Source organism: Pseudophryne corroboree, chromosome 7, assembly GCF_028390025.1.
Source record: "Pseudophryne corroboree isolate aPseCor3 chromosome 7, aPseCor3.hap2, whole genome shotgun sequence".
Taxonomy (NCBI): Eukaryota; Metazoa; Chordata; class Amphibia; order Anura; family Myobatrachidae; genus Pseudophryne; species Pseudophryne corroboree.
Genome location: NC_086450.1, coordinates 59,126,490 through 59,141,686, shown reverse-complemented (window position 1 = coordinate 59,141,686; position 15,197 = coordinate 59,126,490). Strand labels below are relative to the sequence as shown.

The 15,197-nt window shown below is 43.0% G+C and overlaps 2 protein-coding genes across 4 annotated transcripts in view; one reads left to right on the top strand and one right to left on the bottom strand.

The window, feature by feature from the left end:
* The window catches only part of UBE2F (ubiquitin conjugating enzyme E2 F (putative)), a 490,291-nt gene that overhangs the window by 12,956 nt on the left and 462,138 nt on the right, over positions 1 to 15,197 (bottom strand). The gene's annotated exons all lie outside the window — the stretch shown is intronic.
* Positions 9,057 to 14,578, top strand: LOC134944540 (uncharacterized). The gene is made up of 5 exons (XM_063933171.1): positions 9,057 to 9,672; positions 11,053 to 11,112; positions 11,760 to 11,847; positions 13,051 to 13,157; positions 13,943 to 14,578. Exons 1-5 carry the CDS (start codon positions 9,585 to 9,587, stop codon positions 14,257 to 14,259), a joined length of 660 nt encoding a protein of 219 aa, XP_063789241.1. The 5' UTR covers positions 9,057 to 9,584; the 3' UTR covers positions 14,260 to 14,578.

Here is a 15,197-nt window from a genome sequence, read left to right as displayed (position 1 = left end):
TGCAGGCTCCCAGGGGGGAAGGGCGATGGGGGTAGGGAGAGGCAGTGGAAAATACAGTGCTCTTGAAATACAAGTATTAGCGTCCGAGTCCCCTAAGGCATAAACCAACACCAATGGGAAGGAAGTGCCAACCTTTTTTTTTTAATGTGTTCCTGTAACATTCACTTTATTATTATTTTTTCTTTGTTATACATTCAATGGAAGGGTGCACACAGGTTTCACATAAATCAGAGTGGGCGGGGGATTTTCCTACATACAGCAGTATACTGTTGCACATGTCTTGTAACCTGAACGGAACTCCCTCCCTGTCTACTGCATGTACTTTTCAGGCTCCCAGGGGGGAAGGGGAAAGTGGGATGGGGGTAAGGGTAAGGCAGTGGAAAATACCGTGTTCAAAGAAAAGGCATAATCAAAACCATGGGGAACTTGGCGGTGTATCGTTATGTGCATTGACCTCGCTAATCCCTATCACCCCTGTGTATTTTAGCTAGGGGATTCTGACGCTCCTTCAGCATTGCCCCGTAGCATGCAAAATCTGTGCTGTTACTTGCTCCATAGCCGAGTGCCTCCATGGAGCTAGGAGTCACAGGTGGTAGCCATTTCAATTGAGTCTGCCCTGCTATAGAATTGTATGTGTACCGTACGGTGCATAGAACCTTGACAGTAGAAACTCTCCTGCAGCTCTGCCCTGCTTTATGTAAAACTTGTGTTTTGTCAGTTTGCTATGCGATTGATCCCGGTGTAACGTAATGTGCATAGACCTCGCTTATCTCTATCACCCCTGTGTATTTTGGCTAGGGGATTGTGACGCTCCTTCAGCATTGCCCAGTAGCCTGCAAAACTTATACCATCTCTCACTCCATATCCGAGCGCTGCCTGCCACATGGTGGGGGTTCAGGGGCGGTGGCCATTTTGCCAGTGTGCTATGCGATTGAGTCCGGTGTACCGTAATGTGAATAGACCTCACTTATTCCTATCGCCCCTGTGTATTTTAGCTAGGGGATTGTGACGCTCCTTCAGCATTGCCCCATAGCCTGCAAAATCTGGACTGTAGCCTAGGGCCTCCGTGGGGCAAGGAGTCATAGGTGGTAGCCATTTCTATTGAGTCTGCCCTGCTACAGAATTGTATGTGTACTGTACGGTGCATAGCACCTTAACAGTAGAACCGCACCTGCAGCTTTGCCCTGGTTTATGTGAATAAAAATAATAATAAAGTGTCTGGAAAAAACTAACATGCATTCGTACTTTAGGAATTGAACCTGGGACTCTGAGTATAGGAAGCGGAACACTTCACCACTTCGCCGCAGACAGATGAATATATTCCATTGGTTTTGATTATGCTGTAATGGCTACGGGATTAGGACGCTAACATACTGTACAAATTCCTAATCTCAAGAGGCAATAGTGAACTTCTAACACGTCCATTTGCGACAGTGTACACTACTGGTTTTATGTTGTTTTGTCTGCGGGACTTGGACGCTCACATATTCATAAAGTACTGTAGATGGATCATATACTGTATGCTGTACTATTTGCATCTGTACCGTATATACTGTATTAAATAACGCAGCGTAATGAGTATTTACTGTATTAAATAATGAAGCGTAATGAGTATTTACTGTATGCAGCGTAATGAGACGCCTTAGTAAAGTAGTCATTATATATTTCAGTATTGTATTTTACGGGAGACCACACGCATGCGCAGTGGTGATTGTAAAAAGCGACATCTGGTGGATGATCGCAGGTATTACACGTAAAGGTAACGCCAAATGGTCTGTCTGCCTCCGTGCGATTAGGTACGCCTCTCTGTGACTAGGCGCGCCTCCCTACGCCCCGGCACGCTGCGTATGCTCGATCGGGACAAACGTCTCAGCCAGTCAAGATAAAGGTGGCTACATCTGTAAATGCAGCCTCCGCAGATTCAACACACACTAGTAGATTACTCAGGCATGTGTAGCCTGGTAGGCACATGCTGAGCAACTGGAATGTGTATTCAGGTTATTAGTAGATGGATGGAAGGTGGTAAGTGCTGTATGTAGTATGTACAGGAGACTGGGTAACATCTAAAAAGTTTTTGAAGGTGTAACAGGCAGAATGCATCATTCTACCTAGACTGCAGGGTGATCTAACTTACCGAGGTCTAACAGCATGTTGTAATGGTTTGTACTGCAGTTACACTGCAAACATGGCAAATATGAGATGATATACACTCCACCCGCCAAATGTAAATCCGCCATCAACATCTATAAATGGTATTTGTTTCTATAGGAGTAGGTAAAGTTTAGTAAAAGCCATATACCCAAACATTTACCTTTGGACACCGGTGTTAGACTGGAGTTGGCATTTGCTGTAATCTGTAGCCCTAGTAACGGGCAATTTGCAAATGTAGCCTTTGTCACACATACCATACATACAGCGTAACCGGTGTTAGACAACACTTTGGCATATTGCATTATTCTAGTTGGGAGAATAAGTTTACAATACACCCTATTCCGATTATCCTTATACAGAGTACACCCTATTCTGATCACCCTTACATGGAGAACACCATATTCCGCTCACCCTTACACGGTGTACAGCACATTCCGCTCACCCTTACACGGAGAACACCCCATTCCACTCACCCTTACACGGAGAACACCCTATTCCGCTCACCCTTACACGGGGTACATCCTATTCCGCTCACCCTTATATGGAGTACAGCCTATTCCGCTCACCCTTACACGGAGTACACCCTATTCCACTCACCCTTATACAGGGTACACCCTATTCCGCTCACCCATACAAGGGGTACACTCTATTCCGCTCACCCTTACATGGAATACATACTATTCTGCTCATTCTTACACGGAGTACACCCTATTCCGCTCACCCTTATACAAAGTACACCCTATTCCACTCACCCTTACATGGAGTACACCCTGTTCCGCTCACTCTAACACAGAGAACACCCTATTCCACTCACCCTTACACGGTGTACACCACATTCCACTCACCCCTAGACGGAGAACACCCCATTCCGCTCACCCTTAAATGGAGTACACCCTATTCCGCTCACCCTTACATGGAGAACACCCTATTCAGCTCACCCTTACACGGGGTACATCCTATTCCGCTCACCCTTATATGGAGTACAGCCTATTCCGCTCACCCTTACACGGAGTACACCCTATTCCACTCACCCTTATACAGGGTACACCCTATTCCGCTCACCCATACAAGGGGTACACTCTATTCCGCTCACCCTTACATGGAATACATACTATTCTGCTCATTCTTACACGGAGTACACCCTATTCCGCTCACCCTTATACAAAGTACACCCTATTCTGATCACCCTTACATGGAGAACACCATATTCCGCTCACCCTTACACGGTGTACAGCACATTCCGCTCACCCTTACACGGAGAACACCCCATTCCACTCACCCTTACATGGAGAACATCCTATTCCGCTCACCCTTACACGGAGAACACCCTATTCCGCTCACCCTTACACGGGGTACATCCTATTCCGCTCACCCTTATATGGAGTACAGCCTATTCCGCTCACCCTTACACGGAGTACACCCTATTCCACTCACCCTTATACAGGGTACACCCTATTCCGCTCACCCATACAAGGGGTACACTCTATTCCGCTCACCCTTACATGGAATACATACTATTCTGCTCATTCTTACACGGAGTACACCCTATTCCGCTCACCCTTATACAAAGTACACCCTATTCCACTCACCCTTACATGGAGTACACCCTATTCCGCTCACTCTAACACAGAGAACACCCTATTCCACTCACCCTTACACGGTGTACACCACATTCCGCTCACCCCTAGACGGAGAACACCCCATTCCGCTCACCCTTAAATGGAGTACACCCTATTCCGCTCACCCTTACATGGAGAACACCCTATTCAGCTCACCCTTACACGGGGTACATCCCATTCCGCTCACCCTTATATGGAGTACAGCCTATTCCGCTCACCCTTACACGGAGTACACCCTATTCCACTCACCCTTATACAGGGTACACCCTATTCCGCTCACCCATACAAGGGGTACACTCTATTCCGCTCACCCTTACATGGAATACATACTATTCTGCTCATTCTTACACGGAGTACACCCTATTCCGCTCACCCTTATACAAAGTACACCCTATTCCACTCACCCTTACATGGAGTACACCCTGTTCCGCTCACTCTAACACAGAGAACACCCTATTCCACTCACCCTTACACGGTGTACACCACATTCCACTCACCACTAGACGGAGAACACCCCATTCCGCTCACCCTTAAATGGAGTACACCCTATTCCGCTCACCCTTACATGGAGAACACCCTATTCAGCTCACCCTTACACGGGGTACATCCTATTCCGCTCACCCTTATATGGAGTACAGCCTATTCCGCTCACCCTTACACGGAGTACACCCTATTCCACTCACCCTTATACAGGGTACACCCTATTCCGCTCACCCATACAAGGGGTACACTCTATTCCGCTCACCCTTACATGGAATACATACTATTCTGCTCATTCTTACACGGAGTACACCCTATTCCGCTCACCCTTATACAAAGTACACCCTATTCTGATCACCCTTACATGGAGAACACCATATTCCGCTCACCCTTACACGGTGTACAGCACATTCCGCTCACCCTTACACGGAGAACACCCCATTCCACTCACCCTTACATGGAGAACATCCTATTCCGCTCACCCTTACACGGAGAACACCCTATTCCGCTCACCCTTACACGGGGTACATCCTATTCCGCTCACCCTTATATGGAGTACAGCCTATTCCGCTCACCCTTACACGGAGTACACCCTATTCCACTCACCCTTATACAGGGTACACCCTATTCCGCTCACCCATACAAGGGGTACACTCTATTCCGCTCACCCTTACATGGAATACATACTATTCTGCTCATTCTTACACGGAGTACACCCTATTCCGCTCACCCTTATACAAAGTACACCCTATTCCACTCACCCTTACATGGAGTACACCCTATTCCGCTCACTCTAACACAGAGAACACCCTATTCCACTCACCCTTACACGGTGTACACCACATTCCGCTCACCCCTAGACGGAGAACACCCCATTCCGCTCACCCTTAAATGGAGTACACCCTATTCCGCTCACCCTTACATGGAGAACACCCTATTCAGCTCACCCTTACACGGGGTACATCCTATTCCGCTCACCCTTATATGGAGTACAGCCTATTCCGCTCACCCTTACACGGAGTACACCCTATTCCACTCACCCTTATACAGGGTACACCCTATTCCGCTCACCCATACAAGGGGTACACTCTATTCCGCTCACCCTTACATGGAATACAAACTATTCTGCTCATTCTTACACGGAGTACACCCTATTCCGCTCACCCTTATACAAAGTACACCCTATTCCACTCACCCTTACATGGAGTACACCCTATTCCGCTCACTCTAACACAGAGAACACCCTATTCCACTCACCCTTACACGGAGTATACCCTAATCCACTCACACTTACACTGAGTGGTGTACTCAGGGTAAGGGTGAGCGGAATAGGGTGTACTCCATGTGAAGGTGAGCGGAATAGGGTGTACTGCATGTAAGTGTGAGCGGAATAGGGTGTACTGCATGTAAGTGTGAGCGGAATAGGGTGTACTCTGTGTAAGTGTGAGCGGAATAGGGTGTACTCTGTGTAAGTGTGAGCGGAATAGGGTGTACTCTGTGTAAGTGTGAGCGGAATAGGGTGTACTCTGTGTAAAGGTGAGCTGAATAGGGTGTACTGCATGTAAGTGTGAGCGGAATAGGGTGTACTCTGTGTAAGGGTGAGCGGAATAGGGTGTACTCCATGTAAAGGTGAGCTGAATAGGGTGTACTGCATGTAAGTGTGAGCGGAATAGGGTGTACTCTGTGTAAGTGTGAGCGGAATAGGGTGTACTCTGTGTAAGGGTGAGCGGAATAGGATGTACACCGTGTAAAGGTGAGCAGAATAGTATGTACCTCATGTAAGGGCGAGTGGAATAGGATGCTCACCCTTACACGGGGTACATCCTATTCCGCCCACCCTTATATGGAATACATACTATTCAGCTCACCCTTAAACGGAGTACACCCTATTCCGCTCACCCTTACAAGTTTCAGTCTTTTCTATTACATTACAGACCTGTGGATTGCATAAGGAAAAAGTTTCCCTTTGGTTTTATGCAGTGGCGGCTCCACAGGTGCGGCTGCAGCACAGTCACAAATTCTAATAGGCGAGCCACAGCCCACACCAACCTCCAGTGAGTCCTGGCTGCAGCCCCACCTCTGGAGTCGATACTGGTTCTGTGTGTTTAATACCATTTTCATTTAGGATGTAGGAGAATTTGCTTTTAAATAAAAATGCTTTGAAAGTACAGGTTCCAGCACAACCATGGCTGCCAAGGACTGCCACCTCATCCCTTTAATTCAGGGCACATTAATTACACAGGTTCTGTGGCTGGCTGACTTCCAGACTCCATTTCACCTGTTTTTTTGATCAGCCACGGAACATGTGTAAATAATGGGATCCGGACTGAAAGTCGACAGTAACTAGGTCGACAATGTCTAGGTCGACCACTATTGGTCGACAGTAACTAGGTCGACATGTTCTAGGTCGACAGGTCAAAAGGTCGACATGAGTTTTTCACAATTTTTTTCTTTTTTTGAACCTTTTCATACTTAACGATCCACGTGGATTACGATTGGAACGGTAATCTGTGCCGAGCGAAGCGGTAGCGGAGCGAAGGCACCATGCCCGAAGCATGGCGAGCGAAGCGAGCCATGTGAGGGGACGCGGTGCACTAATTGGGGTTCCCGGTCACTCTACGAAGAAAACGACACCAAAATAACATGAAAAACTCATGTCGATCTTTTGACCTGTCGACCTAGAACATGTCGACCTAAAGACCCTGTCGACCAATAGTGGTCGACTTTCAATACCACACCCGTAAATAATATGTGTCCAGAATTAAAGGGATGAAGTGGCAACCCTATTTGTAGTCCTCCAAGTTTCAAAATGCGCTGGCAGACACAGGTATGGTGACAGAACTAGTACTATATATGAAACCCTAATTTAGACATCTATATTATATTATTCCAATATGAAATTATAAGGAATAGTGAGATGCAGTAACATTATTGTATGCCGGGTTCCAAGTTAATGCTCGCTAGATCTGTAGTAAATTATAACCTCTCGTGCCATTAAGTGCTTTGCCTGGTTTTCAAAATTTTCACCATTCTGTTATCCACTTAAATGGCATCAATTGTCCTTTACTTATCAGTTATTAATGTAAGTTTTTCATACAATTTATTATTTAACATTTTTGTCATTGGATTTGGTATATACATTTTTACAATTTTTCAAATTATTTTCATAAGAAGCATACCCAAACACCCTATCCCTAATTCCCAAACCCCTTTACTAGTATTATTTATATTGAAGATTAGGATGATGGGAATAAATTATAGTCAATAGTCCAAAAACATCCATCTAATGTTAATAATGACTTTCTTCTCTTTCCACACCTCCAAGCAAAGTCCAACAATTAGTACAGTAGATGGATGTGAAACATTTTCAGTTTTGTCAGCAATTTTAAAACACCATATAAACCTATTGGGCCTAATCCCAGCTAGCTGGCTCCATGCAGTAGGTCACAGGTGGCATTATGACATCACTATGACATCACAGACACTAGGTGGCAATAAATTGCTGCTGCTGGGAGGTGCGGCTTTGATAGGTGAAGAAGGAGTTGTCGTCTAAGGACGAAGTGAAGAGCAATGAAGTTTATACTTTATGCGATTTTTCTCCTGGTGAGCTTGCTCACCATGGGGACCCAAGGCCGGCCTATATATCCATCTAAAGGTAAGGGGGAATTATTTCTAGGACTTTCTATTAGTAAGGATTTAAAAACCGAAATATATAGAATTACAGGACTATTATCACAGCAGAGCCCTATGGCTGATGCGACGGTCCTATTTATTATTATTATTATTATTATTATTATTATATAAATATGTTATTTCTTTTTAAACATATTACAGTATTGTACATATTACTATGTGTTACATAATGGCAATTTGAGAAAAAGAAGATTGAACACCCGTCACTTTATCAGACAGACAAGAGTTATGTTATTATTATATATACACTACACTGTCTCTTATTTCCTTCTTTACACCGTGTGGGGTATCTTAGGGAGCAACAGCTTCCAACACCCCTCTTATTCTGTATGTATTTATCACAGCATTTACCCCCTCACATTACGTGTCGCTGCGATATAAGTACCGATGTAATTCCTGTTCTGGTAACACTATCGTATAATGTCACTTCCAGAGCAAAAGCATCAACAATGCTTCATTCCTGTGTCAGGGTTTTCTTTTTTCAATATACTAGTATTTATAGGATGTTTTACTATTAATACAGAGCAAATAATATAAAAATGATAGATAGATAGATAGATAGATAGATAGATAGATAGATAGATACTAGGACATAATCCCAGCTAGCTGGCTCCATGCAGTAGGTTACAGGTGGCATTACGACATCATTATGACATCACAGACAGTAGGTGGTAATAAATTGCTGCTCCTGGGAGGTGCGGCTTTGATAGGTGAAGAAGGAGTTGTCGTCTAAGGACGAAGTTGAGAATGATGAATATTATTCTTTTTACGATTTTTCTCATGGTGAGCTTGCTCACCATGGGGACCCAAGGCCGGCCTATATATCCATCTAAAGGTAAGGGGGAATTATTTCTAGGATTTTCTATTAGTAAGAATTAAAAAACAAAATTAAATAGGGTTACAGCCAATTATCATAGCAGAGCCCTATGGCTGATGCGCCCGCCCTATTTATTATTATTATTATTATTATTATTATTATTATTTTAATTACATATATCTATGTCATTTCTTTTTAAACATATTGCAGTATTTTACATTTTCCTATGTGTTACATAATGGCAATTTGAAAAAAGAAGATTGAACACCCGTCACTTTATCAGACAGACAAGTGTTTTATTATTATTTATACACTACACTGTCTCCTATTTCCTTCTTTATACTGTGTGGGGTATCTTAGGGAGTGCCAGCTTCCAACACCCCTCTTATTCTGTATGTATTTATCACAACATTTACCCCCCCCCCACCCCCCCAACACACACATTATGTGTCGCTGCGATATAAGTACCGATGTAATTCCTGTTCTGGTAACACTATCGTATAATGTCGCTGCCAGGGCAAAAGCATCAACAATGCTTCATTCCTGTGTCAGGATTTTCTTCTTTCTGTGTCTAGTATTTATAGGATGTTTTATTATTACTACAGAGCAAATAATATAAATACAATGTGTAGATAGATAGATAGATAGATAGATAGATACTAGGGCCTAATCCCAGCTAGCTGGCTCCATGCAGTAGGTCACAGGTGGCATTATGACATCATTATGACATCACAGACACTAGGTGGTAATAAATTGCTGCTGCTGGGAGGTGCGGCTTTGATAGGTGAAGAAGGAGTTGTCGTCTAAGGACGAAGTTGAGAAGAATGATGAAGATTATTCTTTTTGCTATTTTTCTCCTGGTGAGCTTGCTCACCATGGGGACCCAAGGCCGGCCTATATATCCATCTAAAGGTAAGGGGGAATTATTTCTAGGACTTTCTATTAATAAGGATTGAAAAAGAGAAATATATAGGATTACAGGCCTATTATCATAGCAGAGCCCTATGGCTGATGCGACCACCCTATTTATTATTATTATAAGTACTTAAATATATGTCATTTCTTTTTAAACATATTGCAGTATTGTACATTTTACTATGTTTTTCATAATGGCAATTTGAAAACAGAAGATTGAACACCCGTCACTTTATCAGACAGACAAGTGTTATGTTATTATTATATATACACTACACTGTCTCTTATTTCCTTCTTTACACCGTGTGGGGTATCTTAGGGAGCGCCAGCTTCCAACACCCCTCTTATTCTGTATGTATTTATCCCAGCATTTACCCGCCCACATTATGTGTCGCTGCGATATAAGTACCGATGTAATTCCTGTTCTGGTAACACTATCGTATAATGTCGCTGCCAGAGCAAAAGCATCAACAATCCTTCATTCCTGTGTCAGGGTTTTCTTTTTTCTGTGTCTAGTAATGATATGATGTTTTATTACAGGTTCAGTATCCCATATCCAAATGTTCCGAAATACGGACTTTTTTGAGTGAGATAGTGAAACCTTTGTTTTTTGATGGCTCAATGTACACAATCTTTGTTTAATACACAAAGTTATTAAAAATATTGTATTAAATGACCTTCAGGCTGTGTGTATAAGGTGTATATGAAACATAAATGAATTGTGTGAATGTACACACTTTATTTAATACACAAAGTTATTAAAAATATCGGCTAAAATGACCTTCAGGCTGTGTGTATAAGGTGTATATGAAACATAAATGAATTCTGTGCTTAGACTTAGGTCCTATCTCCATGATATCTCACTATAGTATGCAATTATTCCAAAATACGGAAAAATCCGATATCCAAAATACTTCTGGTCCCAAGCATTTTGGATAAGGGATACTCAACCTGTATTAATACAGAGAAAATAATAGAAATACAATGGATAGATAGACAGACAAATAATAGACAGTCAGTCAGATACATAGATAGATAATCTCTCACTGTGTTAAACAATGTACACTATAATGCAGCTTTGTGCTGGGCCATATAAACCTACTGGGCCTAATCCCAGCTAGCTGGCTCCATGGCATTATGACATCCTTATGACATCACAGACATTAGGTGGTAAGAAATTGCTGCTGACAGAGACACAAATAGATAGACCGATAGATCTATAGATAGACAGATAGATAACCTCCTCACAATATTACATCACTGTGTCACAGAATACTCTGTAGTTATATAATGTCTAAGTAATACACACGTGACCTTAATAAAGACACACAAACACACACATATGTATAATGTATGTCTTTCTGTTTATTTTTAAAGGCTCGGCAGAGGCGCCATTGGCGCAAGCTGCTCAATCGAGGAGCTTTAATTGGCATCAAGGTACAGTAATTGTTGTATTTGTTGCTTTACACCGATTCCTTTAATGTATAAGTGTAAATGAAGATATTTACCGTGTTGGCTGGGAATGACATTATTAGTCCCCTATAGTTACATACTCCCTCTATGGATGGTTATAGCAGTGTGTGTCAGAGAGGCGCCTCAGGCAGCAATACAGCTCTGCAGGCGGCACACATAGGCCTGTACATGTCACTGTCTCATACACGGCCCTGTGACAGGATTACTGGTCAGCTTCTAAATTACACAGGAGTCAGCCATTCTTATCCTGGCCATAAATAACCACACGCGATAGGCTGACAGCAGTCATGTGTGCATTGTCCCCTCCTGATAGGCTCATTATCCGGCCAATTGTCAGATATCAGCGGCAGTATCACAGCATCCATTATGTAGGCAGCTTACACACATCCCAGCCTTACTGATCTGTCTCTCCAAAGGGGGTATGCAATTAACCCTGATAAAAGCTGGCATCATGGCTAATAGGATACCCCCAGGTGAGTCAATTAGCAGTGGTAAATTACCGCGGCTAATTGGATACAGCCATAAGTGTCATAATTCCCCATATCCAATGTCTCTATACACATGTAACGTTTCTCACATGCGTCTCTCATCTGTCTTTCTTTCCTGAACAGTTACACTGGACTGGAAAACCGTGGGTACCAACATCGGTTTCATTGGACTAGTGATACTTGCCGGAATGTGCCTTTGCTGTACTGCATAGTAAGTTACTAACATTCTATACACATTATATTACAGTAGATAGGTTCTCTAACCTGAAATATTTACTTTTCCTGAAGCACTTGTCACTTACACATGATGGAGGAAAACCATTTTTGTGTATTAAACCAATATTCATAATGATGCAGCCTAACACCTCAACAGGACCCATTGCCTCATGAATATTGCTCATCAGGTGCCTTAGTGACACCATTAGTACCCAGTGAATGGATAGGCTGCATTCCTTGGGCATTTTGGTTTAATCCCACAAAATAGCTGCCTCGTATAGTACAGGAGGAGACATCTAATTTCCTTATCACCTATCTGGGATGTATGAGGAAGTATGGGGTTATTTTATGGGCAAAGTCTGGTCATATGGGAGTCCTAGATTATTTGTAAATGATGAGGTTTCTAAGTATACTGTATATAGAGCAGTAGTGGTTTAGACCTCAGGGGGCAGAACTAATGGCTGCTTACACGGGGCATGTGTACCCATAGAGGTGAAGAATTTAATTGCTCCGGTGGATACCCATAACATTTGGGCACCCACAAAACAAATGAATCCCCCCCCATTGAGTCTGTACCTAGTGAAGGGTGAGCACACAGAGTCAGAGCCGCTTAAAGGGAGTAGAAGACAAGATACAAGTATCACTGGAAGTGAGGATAGTGCCAGGGATGATACATGAGGAAGAAGGGTCCTGCCTGTGAGAACTTATATGCTTAGGGGAGAGGTGAAGAGTTGGTGGGTGAACTGGGGAGAAGAGTAGGAGAGGGGAGGAGGGAGCAACAGAATTAGGACGAGGGGATGGGTGGTAGGCTCTGAGGAAGATGTGTGATTTTGTTTTAGTGCCCGTTTGAAGCTGAAAATATCCAGACTTTTCCTCTTTGACCAATTGCAAAGTACACTGTATACACAATGCAATTGTCAGTATACATTATATTCCGGGGTTTTATATGACCATCTATTGCATTGTAATACTGAAAATTAAATAACAATCATTTATAAATCACCTTCAGTGAAGATGTCATTGTGGGAATTGCAGAACGTCATTAGAACAATGAGTTAGACTATGAATATGGCAGAACTTGAGTAGAAAGAGAATGAGAATTATGGCTCAGTGATGGATACATCGGGGGAACAGGTCTCTGGGCTGCGCTCTGTGCACTATTGTACCCTGACAGCTTCTCCTTATTGTTACATTTCAGCTTCCAATCATTGAAGGAGTGTCTGAGTAACGCCTTCCATCGGCTGATTTACGGAGTAGTGCAAGATGACATCGAGTCACTACTGCAGCAACATCTACCCCAGCGAGGTAATTATACATATTACTACTACAAAGATGTCACTGCCAGGTATTTCTTATACTGAGGGAGCCGACACCTGCACTGCGCACTTGTCTCACTACAACTGTCAGTAATAATTCTGTATAGTAACTAATTTACATATCACATTACTACAGAGGGTCAGGCAACCACCAGGGGCGCCCTAAGTTGTGTTCTATAAAATTATTCACATCAGTCCCTGCACCACTGGAGCTTACAGACCTTACAGTAATGTCTTATCACTCACACAAATGCACAGGATCTACCAGTATGTTTTTGTCAGCGTATGCTGATACTTGTAGTTTGGGAGGGATGGTTTTTTTTTTTATGCTTTATTACTGAAGCTATAATTTATAGTTCTGTCAGGCAAGATGCAGTAGCTCATACAGTAAGCAGTACCTTCTAGCACCTCCAGGGGGAGTATTACACTTACAGTACATACAGTATATACACCCTACTGTACAGAGATTATTCCTGCCCACCTCAGATCCCCCACTCCAGGCATAATGTGCGCGTTTCTGCACATGTACAATGTAGAACAGCATATTCTTACCATGGGCTTGTGTCCAACCCTTAGTAGGGCCCACGGTGCCACCAAATCAGTAACATGGAGGAAATATTTATTTTATTTTACTTGATATTAGGACAGTGCTTTATATTACACATGATGACATCACTCCTGCTTTATTATAGCTTCATAACTAAGTCTAGAATAGTCAATGTTTTTTGTAGTTCTGTACTTACATTTTCTTGTGATTTTTTTCATGGTCAACAGCACACAGATACCTGGAATTGGACGACGATGATGATGAAGATGAAGAACCCCGTGGAAAAGATCGCTACCATGTGAAACACGAGATGGGACATCATCAGAGAGACCACCGCCAGAAATACCATGTGGCAGAGCGTCATAACATCATGCGCAACGGGAGAAAGGACCCCAGGCAGATGAAGAAAGAACAAAAACCATCAATAAAGAAGATCTTAAAGAAGCCAATCCAGAAACTGAATGTGAAAAAATTTGTGCCGAAAGCACCAAAGATCGTCCAGAAATTGAAGGTGCCCAAATTCATCAAAAAAATGAGGCGCTAAAAGTCACCATTCAGGAAGGACGGCATTAACAACCCTGTCCTGTGGTGATTTTCTGGTCTGGATGCTCGGCTGTTTCTGGCTTCAGAGGCTTGATGGTGCCTATTACATTCTCCTGGCCGGTCCTGCCTTGGATACTGTGGCACTGACCATCGTGCGCAGACTGCAAACATCTTGGAGGCCTCCTGCTGGTCTCTCTGTCATTCCTGGTACTGCCGCTGACACCGCACTCTAGTGCTGGGCTACGTGGAGCTGGTCTCTGCTGTGGCTTCTTATCCATTCTGAGTGCTGGTGGTTAACATCAAAAATTTGCCTAACTTAATAAAGATCTTCTTAGGCACTTTTGTGTATTAGTACATTTAAAACATATGCTTTATTCTAAAGGTATTGGAAACCGCACACAAGGGCATCAAGCTGAAATAATTTAAATATAGATTATTGAGCTAGGAAAGGATTAATTGGCGCAACCCCTATTAACTTTGCAGCGATTAAATGCGTATCAGGTGATATATATTTAGTCAGCAATGTGCTCCCGTCAGGTATCCACTCAGTAGTGTATATGTCACGGCACTCCCTATAGACACTTGATAGGTGGCTGCTCAGTGTATCAGTGAACTGATGGAATAGTCCGTGTATGAATCTGGTAAAAGTAGAGATGAGACAAGCACCTAATAGTGTAGTAGATATAAAAATTAATATTCACACTCTTCATATTAATTGTGCGTACCAGATTCCACTCCTCTCCCGAGCGGCTCTCAGATCTCTCAATCCCTCCCAGTAGTGGCAGCTACTCCCCTTGCTACAAACATACTAATCCAAATGACCTAATACACTATACGCAAACTAAGACGAAAACTGGACAAAAGAAGTACCAAAACAGAGTAAAAAGTATGCAGTTCATGTAACAATACAATAGACAAGTCTGATATGAGTTATGTATC